The sequence below is a fragment of the Polypterus senegalus genome, chromosome 15 (assembly GCF_016835505.1).
Source record: "Polypterus senegalus isolate Bchr_013 chromosome 15, ASM1683550v1, whole genome shotgun sequence".
In the NCBI taxonomy this organism is placed as follows: Eukaryota; Metazoa; Chordata; class Cladistia; order Polypteriformes; family Polypteridae; genus Polypterus; species Polypterus senegalus.
The window spans coordinates 137,501,820-137,519,903 of NC_053168.1; the positions used below are offsets into that span (position 1 = coordinate 137,501,820).

At 39.6% G+C, this 18,084-nt stretch overlaps 1 protein-coding gene across 2 annotated transcripts; it reads right to left on the reverse strand.

Annotated features, from left to right (window-relative positions):
• Nucleotides 1-1,129: 1,129 nt before the first annotated feature.
• LOC120515787 (glyoxylate/hydroxypyruvate reductase B-like) lies at nt 1,130-17,193 on the reverse strand. 2 transcript variants are annotated; one of them, XM_039737099.1, is made up of 7 exons: nt 17,141-17,193; nt 14,347-14,458; nt 13,337-13,712; nt 7,172-7,253; nt 6,222-6,400; nt 3,764-3,860; nt 1,130-2,667 (listed from the first exon to the last, which is right to left on the reverse strand). In XM_039737099.1, the coding sequence occupies exons 3-7, from the start codon at nt 13,707-13,709 to the stop codon at nt 2,511-2,513; spliced, it is 888 nt and encodes a 295-aa protein (XP_039593033.1). In that variant the 5' UTR covers nt 13,710-13,712; nt 14,347-14,458; nt 17,141-17,193; the 3' UTR covers nt 1,130-2,510. The 2 variants fall into 2 exon arrangements, with proteins under 2 accessions (XP_039593033.1, XP_039593032.1); XM_039737098.1 differs by having other exon boundaries at nt 7,172-7,343.
• Nucleotides 17,194-18,084: the final 891 nt, after the last annotated feature.

Consider the following 18,084-nt stretch of genomic DNA (forward strand, 5'->3'; position numbering starts at 1 on the left):
ATGTATGTATCGTTATTTACAATGGCTGCACATGTGAGTTAATTGGCTCACTGAAGGTCACGCTGTCAGTCGTGATGATTGAATTGGCACCCATGTAGTTTATAGTCCTACACACTAACCACTGTGCCACACAGATGTGAAAAGTACTTATTTATTTACTAGCCATATTACCTCTCAAAGACAGACAATAGAATAATTAAAAAATAAATGGTATCTCTTGGCTTATGTATCTTCAGAGCCTTTCCTCTGTATTCACATGTATGGATGTCTCTTCAACGGCGCTTCCTCTCTCAGATATGTTCTTGTAAAGCTTGCTTCTCAGAGTTTGTCATTATTTCCAAGGTGCCTTCTCCTCTTATCCGGTTTTATAAATGCCGTCTTTGAAGGCAACTCTCCCAGTATGCCTCATATGCTGTGATTCCTCCTCAGATTTGCACTTCCTCATTCGTTTCATCACCAAAACCAAGCTGACCAATCAGATTGTTCTGTGAGACTGGACACACAGACCTTAGTATTTTATTACGTAGTAGATAGATTGTTTTGGATTTTACAAAAAAATTGAAAAAATCAAATTGATAGAAAAAGTTACATTGTTTCTTCACAGATTTAATTGAATTTGCTAGACAGTAACTTTGGGTCACTTAAAAGACCATTGCACAATTGTAATCCACTCCAGATTAGTTCAGTTTCTTCTTCCACGTTGATTTCAAGACATTTTGCTGAGTTTGGCAAAGCTCACAAGTATTTCTGAGATGTTGCAAAACCTGCAGCAAAGTGGACTTTGCACTAAAAAACAGGTAAGAAGTACAATATCTTTTATTCTTTTATGTTGAACTATAAATAAGGCTTCTGGATGAAAAAAAGCATCTATGATATCTTTGAGTTATCCTGGAAGGGTGAAGCTTTTTTCTACCTTTTTCTAATTTTTGTATTTCTATCTTTTGTGAAGTCTGTCAGTAACGCAAGAAACACATGCAGTATTCACTATGCATTCTCAAAACACTTTATTAGTTATACTAAAACAACTTTAGCTTTTTTACATTTTGGGCCCCTCAAACATATTGTGACCACCAGGGGTTGCCTCTGATCCCTCAAACTCCAGACACACAAGACCCAACACAACTCTGGGTTCAATAAACACATTTTTAATCCAACCAGCTGCAATAATGCAATACAAACAGTCAAAAATAGTCAGAAAACTGATGCTCTCTCTTATTTCCTTCCATCCTCTAAGAGAGTTTGACTCTCACTCCATGAGGTATGGCGGCAGGCACCTTTTAAGCTGGACCCATGAGTACTTCCAGTGGCACGTCTTGGCTTGTTGGAAGCACTTCCAGGTCGTGTGAAAACCAGGGAGGTCCTCCTGCAGCAGCACCCTCTACTGTCAGCCAAGGACCACTACATGGCTGTACTTCTGGACTCCAGTTCCCATGCAGCCCTGCAGGTGTCCAGACTGGGACTACTTGTGAGGAATTCTGCCACCTATTAATCTGGGGAATTAACTGTTCCTGGCGTCCAGCTCTCTCCAATCCATTCTTCCTTCCAGCATCCCAGCCAGGACGGGAATTATAAGGTGTTCCAACCAGGTAGTGTTTGCAGTCTGGCCATCCTTACATTATGGCTTCCTGGCCAGCAAGAAATTCTCCTTCATCCTCGCTGGGATGCCTATCTATCCTCCTGAGCAATTACAAAATATGTTTTGGAGTGTTGCATTAACAGTAATCATCCATGAAATAACATAACAACAAAATATTCTCAAACCCACTGAATCTAATTTTGGTTCAGATGAAGAGGGCAGCACTTGGGCACAAGGCAGATGCCAGTCCTGGATGATGTGGCAGTCCAGCATGTCAATACATTCACATGGGGCCAAATTTGCAAAGTCCAGTGAAACTGACCTGCAAATTGCACACTGACAAACACCAGGCTCGGAGATTCAAACTTTAGATGCTGACAGTGCTAACCCTTGACCCAACCAATCATGAGATAATGTGTTATTAAGAAGACTCTAGCTATTTAAAACAAAAAGAACAAACATTAAAATATGAACATTTCATGTTTGGTTAAGTGTATGAATGAAATTATGCAATAATTATTTAATAAGACAACAGCACATTAGCATGGTGATGACACTTCCAGTTCATATCCCATGCCCAATAACTGCTCATTTGGAGTTTATCTGTTTTTGCAGTTTATGTGTGGGTTTCTAACCTGGTACACATCCCAAAAGACGTGATGGTTGGTTTGATTGGCCACACCAGACTGAGTGTGGCTGTGTGCAGGCCCTGTGAGTGAATAGGGTCCCTGGTTGGTTTATGCCTTGTGTGCAATGCTGCCAGGATAGGCACCTGTTGAAATTGGTGTTATATGTGTAAGAAATGTTAATAGGTGGGTAATTTTGCACATTAGTTACAATTTCTCATCGCAACAGATTTTGAAGATTTTCCAATTTCATTTTATTGATCCAGAGAAGTACCAAATGCTTTTTTCCCCGCACATTCTGTTTCTACTTAATTAGGTTTCACCTCATCCAACAATGGACTACCCTCCAATGCTAAGTGGGTGTTGGCGATTATTCTCTCCACCATGGCCCGAGTTGTCTGATAGCTGGCTGTCCCCATGTGTGGGAGAATGAGGACATTCTTCAGCCTGAGCAGTGGATGATTTCTGCAATAAACAAAATATATTCGGTTTGAAGGTTTAATCCAAACAATTTTTTTATATTGTCCACGATGAATCTTCAGTAGACAAGTATTTTAAATGTTAATTTGACAAACAGAATTAAGTAAGTGAAACGCAATACTTTCTTTTCCACTCTTCTCCTGGTGAGCATTGCCCTTTACCACTCTACACTCTGCCTCACATAGCTGGAGTTCAGAGGTTTCTGTCCAAGTCAAACTTGGGAGTAATTGACCGTGCTGAATCTGGGAAGCACTTCTGGGGTCACACAAAACCGTTGCATGACAGGGGAGCCCTTTGTTTGGCAGCTCCCTTCAGCAGTACTCAAGAAGTCCAGCATGGTAGCCAATTAGAACATCAATTACCGTTCATCCCCATGGTTGTCAAAACAGAAGTGCACAGGGGGAAACATGGCCACGGGAAGTCGTCTCCCATTGTCAGTCCATCCATGTTGCCTACCACTATGTTGTATATCACTTTTATTTGCATTTAACCGTACATATAAGATATATTGTATCCATCCATTTTTCAACTTTTTAATCCAGTTCAAGGTTGCAGGGGCTCATTGCATACCCAGACATGGGTGCAGTTTAGAATCTGTTGATGTAGCTCAAGTTTATCAAAGGGCTTACTTCACAATCACCAGTTAATTGGGAATGTGGAAGGGAAACTGGAATACCAGGGCAAGAACCCTACATACACCAAAGCAGAGCATGCAAGCTAGTGCTAACCACTATGTCGCCATTCCACCCTTTGGATCTTACTTTTCTGTACCATCTTACTCTATTACTTGTACATGCCAGCTCCATGGACACAAGGCACAAATCGTCCCCCTCTCATATACGCACATCCACTGGGCCAGTTTAGTAGTAGTGGTGCTATTCTTGCCCCATTTACTTAATAGAGTGAAATTCTTAATTGCATATCCGACCAAACAAACTATATGTGGTTGAGTTATAATGCCGAATCAGCATTTACCACTATGGAATATACTGAAATGGTTAAAAATGCAGGGGTATTTGCAAAATTAAGCTCTATTAATGAGTAAAAATGATACATTAAGACCAGTAAGCACATGACTGACCTTGGAAGGGGTTCTGGATATGTCACATCAAGCGCTGCAGCGTAAATTACACCATCTTCAAGTGCTTCAACCAGTGCATCCTGATCCACTACAAGCCCTTCATTCCCAACCACATAAAAGTAAAATAAAATGTTAGAGACAGTTCACTCTAAAGTGTTTTAATGCAAAATCGTATTTCTTTCCAGTCCTTTTGGAACCCACTGCATTGTGTTGCCCAGCTGATATGGGGTTGTCACAGGTAGAAAAGAGGCACAAGACTGCTGAAGGGCCTCATAGGGACAGAACGTGAATGAAACACTGCTGAAAGAAGAGACACTTTACATGATAGTGTGTGTAGACAAGGGTTATAAACGGGGGGCACCAGTATGAGAGAAAGAATCACAAAGGAAGAGAGGCACTCCATGTTACCTATTGCTGACTATTATAAAGGAAAGGTAATCAAAATATTAAAGGACCCTTTTAAGACTCCTAACGTTTTAGCAGCAATGAGGAGACCAGAAGGTTGTCAACTAAAGCCTTCTGCTTCATGGGCTTACAGTGCCACTTAGTGGACAATTTTAGTTTTGTATCTTTACAGAACCTAACCATTTTGACTTGAAATGAGCTTTTCTCATCTATTCAGGAATACTGCGTTTAAAGTTTTTTACAGTTATCTCATTTTGCTTTTTATATTTATATCTACAATTTATTTAGAAGGTATTCATACCCCTTTACTTCTTTGCACATTTAATTGTGTTGTACATTCCATTTTAAATGGATACATTTGTAATTTTTGTCCATCATTCTACGCTCAATTAGCCATAATGACAAAGTGAAAACATGTTTTCATAAAGATTAAATAAAGACATTTATTGAAAATACAGAACTGAAATATCTCTCATTCATAGAAGTATTCAGACCCTTATTTCAGTATTTTGTAGAAGCCGATTTGGTGCCAATTCCAGCTTCAAGTCTTCTTGGCTAAGTCTCTACACGCTTTGCACACCTGTATTTGGCCAGTTTATTTTGTTCTTCCTGTCATTGTTCCTCTGAAAGATGAGCTGTTGCCCCAGTCTGAAGTGCTATGTACACAGGAGGTTTTCTTCAAGGACCTTTCTGTATTTGTCTATGTTCCTCCTTCCCTCAATTCTGACCAGTCTCCCTGTTCCTGCACCTCCATAACATAATGCTGCCACCATCATGTTTCACTATAGGGATGGTATTAGACAGGCAATGAACCTTTCTTGGACTTCACCAGACATAGTGAATGGAGTTCTGCTCAGAGAGTTCAATTTTTGTCTCATCAGACCAGATAATCTTTTCTTTGTATGCCTTTTACTTCAAAGTGGCGTCTGTCTAGTCACTGATTGATTGAGTGCTGCTGAGATGGTTGTCTCTCCAGCAGGTTTTCTCATTTCAGAAAAGGACTTCTGAAGCTCTGTTAGAGTGGCCATTGGGTTCTTGCTCACCTTCCTGACCAAGGCTCTTCTTGCCTGGTTATTTAGTTTGGCCAGATGGCCAGCTCGAGGAAGACTTCTTTCTGGTGGTTGCAAACTTATTCGCTTACACAATTCTTGTGGTCACTGTGCTTACATAAAGGTTTAGAAATGGTTTTATATCCTTGCCCTGATCTGTGCCACGATTTGGTCATGGGGGTCTGCAGAGAGTAGCCTACCATGGACTTCATGGCTTGTTTGTGGCTTGACATGTAGGCTCGTATGTGCTTTTTTAGACAGTGTCCAATCAATTTAGCTTGCCACAAGTGGACTCCAATCAAGTTCTCGACACACGTCAAGGAAAATTAAAGCAAGCAGAAGGCACCTGAGCACAATGTGGAGTGCCACAGTGAAGGGTCGAAATATTTCTATTAAGGAGAGATTTCACTTTTTGATTTTAAATAAATTTGCAAACCTTTCTGAGAACATTTTGTCATTATGGGTTACTGAGTGTAGATTGAAGGGCAACAATAGCAAATTTATCCATTTAAAATTAAATCTATAACACAATAAAGTGTGCAGAAAATGAAAGGGTCTGAATCCTTTATGAACCCACTATATATCATACATTGTGCCTGTCTGTCTATCTATCTATCTATCTATCTATCTATCTATCTATCTATCTATCTATCTATCTATCTATCTATCTATGTATTATATAGTGCCTTATCTATCTATCTATCTATCTATCTATCTATCTATCTATCTATCTATCTATCTATCTATCTATCTATCTATCTATCTATCTATCTATCTATCTATCATATAGTGCTTCTTCTGTGTTTCTCTCCAATAAAAACTACCTTCTGTGTGCAGTTTACATGTTCTCCAGGTGCCCAAAGACTCTTGCTGAGGGTCTTTCATCACTCTGAATAAGTTGAATGCAGGAAGGAGTATTGTCAGCAATGGAGTGGCTGATTTGGGGTTGGTCATCCAATATCCAAAGACTCTGATCTGTAAATTAAAAATGAGCTGAAACTGACCTCTGCTAACATTAACAAGTGTGGCCGTGGGCTTCATCAGGCTCAATTCCCTTTTCCCAATCAACTTGTGCGTCTCAGGAGACAGGTTCACAGAGAGCATCACAAAGTCTGACTCACGCAGCAGATCTTCAATTTTTGCACAGTAGGTAGCACCCACAGCTTTTTCATCTTCTGCTTCCCTAAGTTAGATCCCAAAACAAGTAAAGCCAGTCAAAGTTTAGGTTTACAATGCCGTCTACAAAAAAAAAATTGCAAATATGTTTGGTTGTATGGTGCCAGTTTGCCTCTTGCTAAGAGTGTGATCGCTGTGCTGTCAACTTTACATGTAAAAATGAAAGGGGGCAATGGAGGCTTCAAACCAGGTAGCTAAGGAAGGATTTTTGACCTTCTTGCTCTGTTTTCTGTGTTTTGGGGATCTATGTGTAAATGGATTGGCCTTTTTTATTGAACCCCATTGTACCTTTCTGTTCTTTTGAGTTTTCTTAGAACATTTCTGAAATAAATCTATAAATAATTTATAAGGATTCATCATTTGCCCTTTTTGTCTCCTAGCCAAGGGTTTTTGGTCGTCCCTTCTCTAGTTGGAGATTTTTGATATAATTGGGACATTTAAGGATATGTAATTTTGAAGCACACTTTAGTTCTAGTGTAGGCTTAAGCCAGTCCATATTAGAAGATCTTAGGCTGCCTTTGGATGCTTTCATGCTTATTTTAGAGGTCTTACACCACTTGGGCCAGTTCACGTGAGTGGATCACTAAAGCTAAACAAATATTAAAGAATACATGAATTATATTTCTAAATGTGCATATGATCTCAATGAAAGCCATAATGCATAATATATAAGCTTTGAAATGGAGGCCTGCACACTGATGCTGCAGTACCAGTTATAATCAACACATTTTGTTGGCCTGTTTTTAGTTCATTAGCATACACGTCATGTTTGCCTTACCTTTGTTTTCGATTGTGATACAGAATCTTCATGTCGAATCCTTGCGCTCGCTTAGCAATCTTGTGTCCAATTCGGCCCATTCCTATAATACCGAGAGTGGAGCCGCTGACATCATGTCCAAGATCACAATGCGACAATTTTGTCATATCAGGAGAAATGGCAAGCTTGTATCCTGATAAGAGTAAGACATTTGATAAACTGCAACAAGCGAGACAACAATAAAGAAAATGGCTTATTGTTGTAACTCCACTGAACGACATCAATTCTGGTAAACAATAGCAAGCAGGGTGTAAATCCAAAATGGCCAAAGTAATGTGTTTAATAGAAAACAATTGACATTTTATTTAGGGGTATCACTTTGAGTCAACATACAGCAAAATGACAGGATGGGGTCCTTGTAGAGCCTATAGAGCCAAAATGTTGCATCTTTCCTTTGCAGAGTAGAAATAACCTTTAAACTACAGTACATATACACAGGGGTGGGCAACAGTAGGTTTACAGTTGTTTGTATGAAAAAAGACATGCAGGTTAGGATTATTGCAATAGATTTATCAACTCAATAACTTTAAAAAGAAGAAGACAAACAATACAAATAAATAATACAATAATTGATAAATAAATAATAATACAAGCATCAACTTTGTGTTTCATGTACTCACAACTGTAAACCTACTTTTGCCCACCCCTATACATAAATTGATTTCTCTCTATTATATAAAACATTCCTGCGACAAGACAAGACTTTTTGGAAAATGTTTTCAAGTCCCGCTAGTTGAGACTTTGGCCATGAGATGTTTTCAAGTCCCCCCCTCATCTCAACCATTTACGGTTAACAGTCAACGCCCGCGGTCCTCTCACCTCTCATTCATGTGAATGCTTTTGACAGACACAGTTTCTGCTCTCTCAGCTCTTATAAATTTTAACGTTTTCCTCACTTTAAGTTCTCAATTAAAGAAGACTTATTATGTCCAAATCTTATTGAAGAATTTCATCCCGAAGGGTTATCAACAGAAAAAATGAGTAGACGTACAATTCTTCTAGCACTGAGAAACAAATGAAGTCAAATGAATTAACAGCAAAAATGTTGATTGGTTACACAGCAAATTGGTTAAATGCGTATCAACAGACTATAGTGAAACAGTTGGTGGTGATGGTGCGGAACATGAAAACATCAACTTAGAATATCACAAAGAATATCTACAACTGTTAACACCATCTGGTCTTCCACCGCACAAATTACTGTAGAAAGAAGGACGTATCCAAGAAAGGTAATGTAGTCTGCAGATAACATTAGACACCAAAGGAGATTTTGATATGCCATTCATATTAAAACGTTAACAGTTTCCCATTAGAATAGCTTTTGCAAAGACATTTAACAAATCTTAGAGCCAAACGTTCCAAAAAGTCGTTTTATTTAATAGAGAGAAAGAAACAAAATTTAATCACGGGCAGTTATATGTCGCGTTGTTACAATGAAAGTCCAAACAGAATCAAAATGCAATGCGATATTGACGAAAATGTTTTACAGTAAAAGTATAAGTTTAAAAAGTATTTGTGTGTTAATTTCAAAGCCAAACAGAATGAAATTGTATTACGCAACGAATAACTCTAACGCAACATGAAGCATAATTTACTTTCAAATGATTACGTTTTACTCATTTTTAATATGGCTAATTACTCGCTGTAATGTAAAATAGTTCTATTATGCATATATACCAATTCCCATGAAAATAAAAAATCTGTTTATATTGTACATCCACATCCCCATACGCAACAGAACCGCAAAGAGGCTAGCGCGTAGCACAGGCCCAGGGATTTGGTGAGCGAAGCGAGTAGGGGGAAAAGCCCCCTAGTATATATAAATACAGTATATAAATCTGTATAAACTGATTTTGGGACATGGAGTGGCCATAGGAAGCAAACAGTTTCACCTCCTGACAAAAAACACCTTTACCCTGCTGCATAGATGGCTAATGAAAATGTTCCTTTTCAACCATAAGTATTAAACGTCATAAAGCTGGTAAAGCAAATCAAAAGCTCAATTTAGTACTTTTCTTTGAATAGTGTTTTTCTATTTGTGATTTGTCTGTTCTTTGTTAAATTGAATCTCAGAACTTCATTTAAAGTTAGAGACTTCTGCCTGTGATTAATGGGACTGAATTTCACTTACAGATGGCAAAAAATTCAAAGCTCTGCCTTCTTAAAAAGAAGATTCGGAAGTGCTGAATCTGCTGCATTCTGGACTCAGCAGACTTGTCCTGTTTTGCCGACCATGTTCTGATTGAGCTAACTGTGTGACTCTGTTTGTTCTTGGTGAACTTGGCCGAGAGCAGTCAGTGTGACCGTTTCCCACATGAGCAGCTTGTGAAGTGCCTGCGTGTTGCGCTGACCTCACATACTCCAACAGTCAGTAAGCCGTCAATGGATTTCAGGGGCCAGTTTTCTCACTAGGCCGTGACTGAGACAGGATTAATATTTACATATTTTAGCTTCTGTTTACAGTTTAAGTTTAACTGATTTACTACATGTTAAGATATTCATAGTCTCACGTTCGTTTAACTTTTGATTCCTACAATGTGCCTGATTTTAGATCTTTAAAGGCGAGGAGGAGACACCCTTGCAAACAGATGCACACAGATGTTATTCTCCAGTGTTCTCTTGTGTTTATCTGCGTAGCGCTGAACATCACAATTACTGGCCAGGACTATAGTTAGAAAGGAAATGGGGCACTCGTAATGATCTAACAAGAGGAAGGTGACATGCCTCACTTGCCATAGAGTGCTTTAGTGTTTTAGCATGATCCCAAAGATGAGACAGTCTCATGAAGGAGGCGGGAGCTCGATTTCATTTCCTTTTTAAAGCCGTACAGGTGCCAGCACTGGCTTCACTTTACTGGTATATCCGTCTGCTGCCACCATTCTACATGAGTCTTTTTCTGCTGACTTGATTGTTGTATGTGGATAGAAAAAAGCATTTGTATTTCTACTCATAATAACTGTGATCGCTGTCAGTTTATGGCCAACTCCAAATGTGGTCTGTGTGATCCGTCACTTTCCATTTACATCCCTTTTTTTAATGTGGTCAATTGCCACTGATCGTGACGTTTGTTACTGCAAGGATAAAAAGATAGGCAATGGATTTAGAAAGTATTCAGAACCCTGTGTTGTAAATTTAATTTTGAATGAATGAATTTGCAATTTTTGCCATCAGTCTACACTAAATAACCCATAATGACAAAGTGAAAACATGTCTTCAGAAAGTCTAGCAAATCTATTAAAAATTGAATACAGAGCTTTGCAGAGACCTCTTTGGCAGCAGTTCCAGTTTTGAGTCTCCTTGTGTAAGTTCTTTTAAGCTTTGTACACCTGGATTAGAGCAGTATATTCCATCCTTCCTGACAGATCCTCTCAAGCTCAGATTGGATGGGGAGCATCTGAAAAGTGCCATCTTCAGGTCTTAATACAAATGTTCTGTGGGGTTTAAGTCTGGGCCATACAAGGACACTCAGACACCTGTCCCGAAGCCACTCCAATGTTGTCCTGACTGTACGCTTCAGGTCATTGTCATGTCGGCAGGTGAACCGTCACCCCAGTCTGAAACTGTGTGCACTTTGGATTGGCTACAATCATCCTTCCCTCAATTCTGAACAGTCTCCCTGTCCCTGCACCCCAACAACATGAAGCTGTCACCACCATAAGTCACTGAAGGGATTATATTAGGCAGGTGTTGAGCACTTCCTCACTTCCTAATGTTTGTCTGAAATTTACCCTTAACCATTTTCCAGCTGTGTTCTTGATGAACTCATTTTAAAATAACCGTCTCCATCCACTGGACTAATTGCCTTCAGAATTTTAAACACTTCAATCAGGTCTCCTCTTTTAATCTTTCCTCATAACTCATCCACTGTAGTCCTGGAATCGGCCTAGTCGCTGTTTTCTGAACTTTTTCTAGTGCTGCTATGTCTTTTTTAGTAGCCTGAACACCAAAATTGCACACACGACTCCAGATGAGGCCTCACCAATGCGTTATAAAGTTGGAGCAGAACCTCCTGTGACTTGTACTCCACACATCAGGGCGCTATATAACCTGCCGTTCTGTGTTTATTAAAATCAAATAACATTCCATACAAGCAACTCAAGTTTAACAAAACTAGGTTCGAACATCAACTCCCAACCATGAGAATGAGAGCTAGGCCAACAGAGTAAAACTTTAAACTAGTAAAAATAAGTAAATAGATACATTAATAAATGAATAAAAATAAACAGAATAAATAAGAGGGGAGAGAATCTGCTTCCTCCATTGAAATACTTATTCTAAAGTGTTATTAATTAGATCCTGCCAGGTTCTGAAAAAGTTTTGTACAGATCCTCTAAGTGAGAATTAGATTTTTTCCAGTTTCGGATAATCTATAACATCAGTTATCCACTGACTTTAAAGAGGTGAGTTAGGATCCTTCCAGTTGAGCAAGATAAGTCTACGCACAAATAATGTAGTAAAGGCCATTATAGTTTGTTTGTCCTTCTCCACTAACCTGACATTCTGCTTGCCTTCTTAATAGCTTCTGAGCACATTAATATTGTTTGTGCTTATTATTTGGGTTCTTTGTTTTTCATTTTGTCTGAGTATCAATGCCTTGGTTATATTTCACATTTTATGGGTGGTGTCCCAAGAGGCAAGTCTTCCTGCTGTCACACATGTGCGATTAGGAGGAAGCTGAGTGGACCAAGAGGAGGTAATTACCCACCAGACCGGGGGTGGCAGGGTGTGCTAAGCCTACTTCTGTTGTCTCTGCAGGCCAGATACGGGAAAATCTATCGGATTTAACATCAACAATGTCACTTCCGGTTCCGGCGCAAAGATTGACGTCACTCCCGGTTCCAGTGCCAAGAACAACGTCACTTCCGGTTCCAGTGCCAAGAACAACGTCACTTCCGGTTCCAGCCTTAGATGACATCACTTCTGGTTTGGGCTTTTAAAGCTGCCATCATTTCTCAACTCAAGTGAATTCAGTTTTGGAACTCAACCAGAGCACATACAGTATTTGCTTATTTCAATACCCTTTTGCAGCCAGGGACAATATACGGGTGGCTGCCCCAAACCTTTTTCTTGTGTTTCTTTCACATTGCCTATCATTGCCAGGAACTGCCTATACACCTGGTGGTTCATTTGAGTTATTAAGTTTCTACTGTGCCTTTTGATATTTCTGGATATTTGACCTTCTGCTCCTGTGTTTTGACCTCACTTTGGATTTTTGGGACTGTGTTTGCTTGGGATTGCCTTGTTGTCTAGGCAAAAGCTTTACGGTTTTTGTGCTATATAGAGCTTCACTGTTTGACAGAGCATTTTTGTGGAAATTAAACTGTTTAATTTTTTATAAAGTTCTGTGTTAGCCATTGTTACTAGCCAGGTTTGATGGTTTTTCTTTCAAGTAGGCATTTTTGGAAGTATTTGGGACTACGTGCTTTGGAACTTAATACAGTAGAATGTATATGCTTTGGGACTCCCATTTCACAACAAAATATGTCTGGGGTTGGAATCTTAAAAAGCAAGTTAATTAAAATTAAAGCCAAAGAAGGGTACTCCATTATCATCAACTGGTTACTAATCCATAAAGTGGGTAGAACAAAAACCTGCAGCCATTGCAGCCCTCCCAGCATAGGCCTACCTGGGGGAGGTTGATTTTGTGTTTGCCCGCTTCACCCAAATATATTTTATGACAGTTTCAACTGATTGATTATAGAAGTTTCATGTACTTCAGTCCCAAAATGAATTCAGGGCTATGCCCCTGCCTCCCATCACCTGAGTTTGACACCCATGGTTTTAGCGGGTACACTGAAAAGATAAGGTTTGGGCTGTGTCGTTTTAACACTGTTAGAGATGTCCTACCAGTCATTTGGAAGTGTACCTCTAAGCCAATTGTGACGTCATGAGGATGTGGAGGAGGATGGAGAGAGAAAAACAATCTTTAAAGTCAAACCTGACTCAATGTTTTAGGCTGATCAAGTAAATTCATGTATGGAGCACAGCAGAGAAAGCATAAAATAAGTATAAGTACAGCTAAAGAAAAGTAGCAGCCCTGTTACGATTCCAAAACCCTCCTGATTTTGCTTTTCAGCGTAGGTCTTTCCAATTTAGAACTCAAGAGAAAACAAACATTCTCGTTACCTTCTATGAGCTTTCGTGCAGACGCCAGTAGTAATGCCATCCCAATGTCCGCTGTTGCATTGTCCACGATGTTGGGCGTGTTGGCTATTTTTACCCCAAAGCTAGTTATCAGAGGGATATCCAGGTGGTCCACCCCAACTCCTCCACTTATTACTGCCTTCAGATTGGGCAAGGAGAGCAGAAGATCTCTGCTAATTTTAGGAATGGTGAACCATACGATTACAGCCTGGATTTTGTGTGCCCAGAGATTTGGATTCTTTTCAAATTCATGATAGGGGACGACTGTGAAATGCTTCTCGAGGAGAGGTGCGAATATCTGACGTATGCCTTTGTATTCTCCAGGTTTCGTGGCTAGTATGTGGGGCTTCTCCATCTCCTGAAAAACAGATGTTTAGGTTTTATCTGTAATATGCTTTCAAAAATATTCCGTTACACATGAACCTTGAGTGTATAAATATAATGAAAATGTTAATCAGTGCGTTTACATGCACACACATAATCAAGTTAAAGTGAATAACCAGTTAAGGCAGAACCCTGTTTTCCTAATAATCCACATTTGTATAAGCAAATAATTTTCTAGAGTTCTCCTTTGGCAAAATACTCTGACTTCAGTAGTAAACTGAACAACAAATTTTAAATGTCATCTTCGGCCAACGTGAATTTGAAAATAAGCATGATGCCTTGGATAATTTCCTTGTGTTTTATAAACATATTTAATCAAACAGATGCTTTATTAATAGGTTTCTGTTACCAGATTAAATGTTAAAACTGCTTTTACAACTCCCATACCAAATGGCTTGTAACAAAGACATTTGCATTGCATTTGTCATTCCAACAGATGGCATATCACAAACATTAGTACTGTGTGGTCGGGCAGTGCAACAGCAGTCTCAAAGAACTTTTGGGTCACTAGACAAAGAAAATGCTTTTAAAAAAAGAAAGAAAAACACGCATCCTTGCACTATTCCCTGCTCCGGAGTTTCTCATAAAATAGAAATAAAGATCCCTACTTGGTGCCTTGTCTTGTGGTTTTCTCTGGTAAGATGCAACTTCTAGGGTCGTCTGGCTTTTATGGCGGTTGGACCGAACAGTTAGGTGCCCTCACTGGACAGCTTCCCTATACTGTAAGGGAAGAAGAAAGAGGAGATAAAGTTAGCAGTAGCTCCCCCTCTTGTCTCAGTGGGTTATTACATACGTACCTGTACTGAGCCTGTGGAGTCCTCCAACGCACATGCGTGACAAATGTTTTTACATATTCCAATCCTAATGCCGTATAACAGAGACATATGCATTGCATTTTTCATTCCACCAGATGACACACAAACATTAACACTGCTTTTACAAACCCCATACCAAATGACATAAAACAGAGGCATATTTATTGCACATGTCTTTCCAACTGATGGTACATTAACATTAACACTGTTTTTACAAATTCCATTCCAAATGGAACATAACAGACATACACATTGAATGGTGCACTGCAAATGTTAACGCTGAGGTCTGCTTTAATTATTTAGGTGTCAACCCATCTTAGGCGGATAGCACAGCTAGTTTACTAATAAAGCACATATTTTTAGGGCTTAGCTTTTGGAAACTCTCTTTCTCAGAGCACTTAATTCTCAGACTGCAGGTCTGACATTGTGTGCAGCAATACAGGGGCACCGCAGGGGACTGTACTTTCTCCGGTCCTGTTCAATCTACATACATCAGACTTCCAATATGACTCGGAGTCCTGCCACGTGCAAAAGTTCGCTGATGACACTGCTATTGTAGGCTGCATCAGGTGTGGGCAGGAGGAGGAGTACAGAAAGTTAATCAAAGACTTTGTTAAATGGTGCGACTCAAACCACTTACACCTTAACACCAACAAGACCAAGGAGCTGGTGGTGGATTTTAGGAGGACCAGGCCCCTCATGGACCCTGTGATCATCAGAGGTGACTGTGTGCAGAGGGTGCAGACCTTTAAATATCTGGGAGTGCAGCTGGATGACAAATTGGACTGGACTGCCAATACTGATGCTCTGTGTAAGAGCGGACAGAGCAGACTATACTTTCTGAGAAGGTTGGCATCCTTCAACATCTGCAGTAAGATGCTGTAGATGTTCTACCAGACGGTTGTGGCGAGCGCCCTCTTCTACGCGGTGGTGTGCTGGGGTGGCAGCATAAAGATGAAAGACGCCTCACGCCTGGACAAACTTGTTAAGAAGGCAGGCTCTATTGTAGGAGTAAAGTTGGACAGTTTAACATCTGTGGCAGAGCGACGGGCATTAAGCAAACTCCTGTCAATCATGAAGAATCCACTGCATCCACTGAACAGGATCATCTCCAGGCAGAGGAGTAGCTTCAGTGACAGACTGAGCAGATCGTTCCTCCCCCTCACTATGCGACTCTTCAATTCCACCCAGGGGAGTAAATGCGAACATTAATTTTATTTTAATTTTTTTTTCATTTTTATTACTATTTAATTTAATATTGTTTCTTTGTATCAGTATACTGCTGCTGGATTATGTGAATTTCCCCTTGGGATTAATAAAGTATCTATCTATCTATCTATCTATCTATCTATCTATCTATCTATCTATCTATCTATCTATCTATCTATCTATCTATCTATCTATCTATCTATCTATGTATTTTACATTTCAACAGCAGCATTTGGGTTTTAATTGTTGCCTGTTTGTCTTTACCAGCCATTAGTTAGTATTGAGTTACAAATTACAAAGGAACCAGCAGCTCTACAGTTCACATACTTACATTTAAACCTTTGTATGTGCATCATGAAGCATCTCATTTAATACAATGTTTTGAAATAATTGAGAGAGAAGGGAAAGACCGCAAAACTCATGTATAAACTTCTCAGAAAACAAACAATGAAAGTGCTAACAAACCATACCAAGTTTCATTACCTGCTAGGCCTGGCTTCCAATTACAAAGCTGGTATGAACAGCCACTGCGGACCACCAGGAATGTAATTGAGTACCCCTGAATTACAGAAAGCTTGGATTGCTGCTGGAAGAGGTGCTGGTGAGGCCATCGGGGGCACTTATCCTGTGGTCTGTGTTTGGTTCCCAGTGCCCCAGTGAACAGGGGACACTGCGCTTCAACATGGCACCGTCCTTCGGATGTGACGTAAAACCGAGGGTCAGACTCTCTCTGATCATAACAGATCCCAGGGTATTTTTGTCTTTGTCCATTCTTGCCCCCTAACCACCCCCTAACTGTCTCTCTCACACTTTCACCATTTAATAGCTAATGTGAAGTGAACATACTGGCACATGAATGGCTGCTGTTGTATCATCCAGGTGGATGCTGCACATTGGTGGTGGTTGAAGTGGCTCCCCCTACTATCTAAAAGCGCTATAGCAATGTAAGTCATTAATTAAACTGTTAATTACAACTATTACCTACGTAAGTATCCATTACTCACTTTAATGAATCAAACTGAATACAGAATTCAAAAAGTGGCAGAATTAATGTGGCATCATAAAAAAATTATCAAACCATACAAAAAGATTTTTGTGTCTTGTAAAGCTTGTTTGCCTTTTTGCTGTTCTCCAGTGCATATTCGTTCTCGGATACACAATAACAACAGTTGACTGATCAAATGTAAGGCGATGGCCGAGTGCTTTGGCTCTTCCAGTGCAACTAATCTGTAACAACAGTCCATATGTTAAGTTTGCCCCTTTAGTGCTTTTGTTTGCTGAACAAATTTGGGCATTGCAAATCCTTGCAAATAAACTGCAATAATTACAAATTATTCCCTTTAAGTATTATTATTATTTTAGCATTTGAGGTTCTTACCAGTTTGCGGTGTGCAGATCTCCACTGAAAAGAGAACTGAGAGCAGCTCAGCTTGGGTCTGAAATCATGGAGTGAAGGAGTAGATAATTAACAGATGGGCACAGTCTGGCTAACTAGCTAATCTTTCACTTTTACAACACTAGCAAAGTCGACTTAAACAATTATCTTTTAACGATTCTTTTATTTGAGATCAGCAAAAAACACACAGTTGATTTAAAAATACTTAAATAATGTATCAATTGGCTAGACTTTATTTAATATTGCACTGCTTGAAGACAGTGTGGCGGCACAGCACTCAGAGCTGCTGCCTGTAGCCAAAGGTTTGTGATGTGTGAAGTTTAGCCCACAACTACAATAATAGGTGACTGGGATCCTGAAACTTGGAATGGAGAGGTGTATAACAATGCATGGTGGGAAAAAGATGAAAATTACCGAGAATTTAGAGAGAGTGGCTATGAAACTTTGGATGTGAGACCGGTTGTACGGACATCATTTCTACTTATGCCTAGAAACTTGTGCCTACCCGGCCTCAACACCACTATTGTGCTTTGTCAAGAGCTTCCTTTGGGGTTTTTATCAGCAGTGTATGCAGACAAACAAAAAAAGATATATGTCTCTTTACCTAAGTGCTATTTTCCTTCTTTATCATAGAATTGGCACCGCATCACTAGGGAGGGAAATGGTGTTTTATTTTATATCGATATAGATTTTGGCTACGTAAAAAGCTGCAATCGCTGACAAACATATTCCCAGGAAACGTGTGCCCCCTGCTGGGTGCATTGCCTTACAAATCGAGAATTTTGCACTCTGTTATCATTTTGAAGTCTTCATGGCCTCCTCATGTCTACCCAAAGTTGTAGCGATGTCACATAGAAGAGTTATTCAACACTAACTATCTGCCCACATGGTAGTGAAAGAGGACAAACTTTAAAAATCAATAAACA

Excerpts from the sequence above, each read along its gene's own strand:
- LOC120515787 (XM_039737098.1), bottom strand. The coding sequence starts at position 13,709 with ATGGAGAAGCCCCACATACTAGCCACGAAACCTGGAGAATACAAAGGC. Across the intron at positions 3,861-6,221 it reads ACTTGTTAATGTTAGCAGAG|GGCTTGTAGTGGATCAGGAT; the intron begins GTCAGTTTCAGC and ends TTGGGAATGAAG. Across the intron at positions 2,668-3,763 it reads TATCCAGAACCCCTTCCAAG|AAATCATCCACTGCTCAGGC; the intron begins GTCAGTCATGTG and ends TGTTTATTGCAG.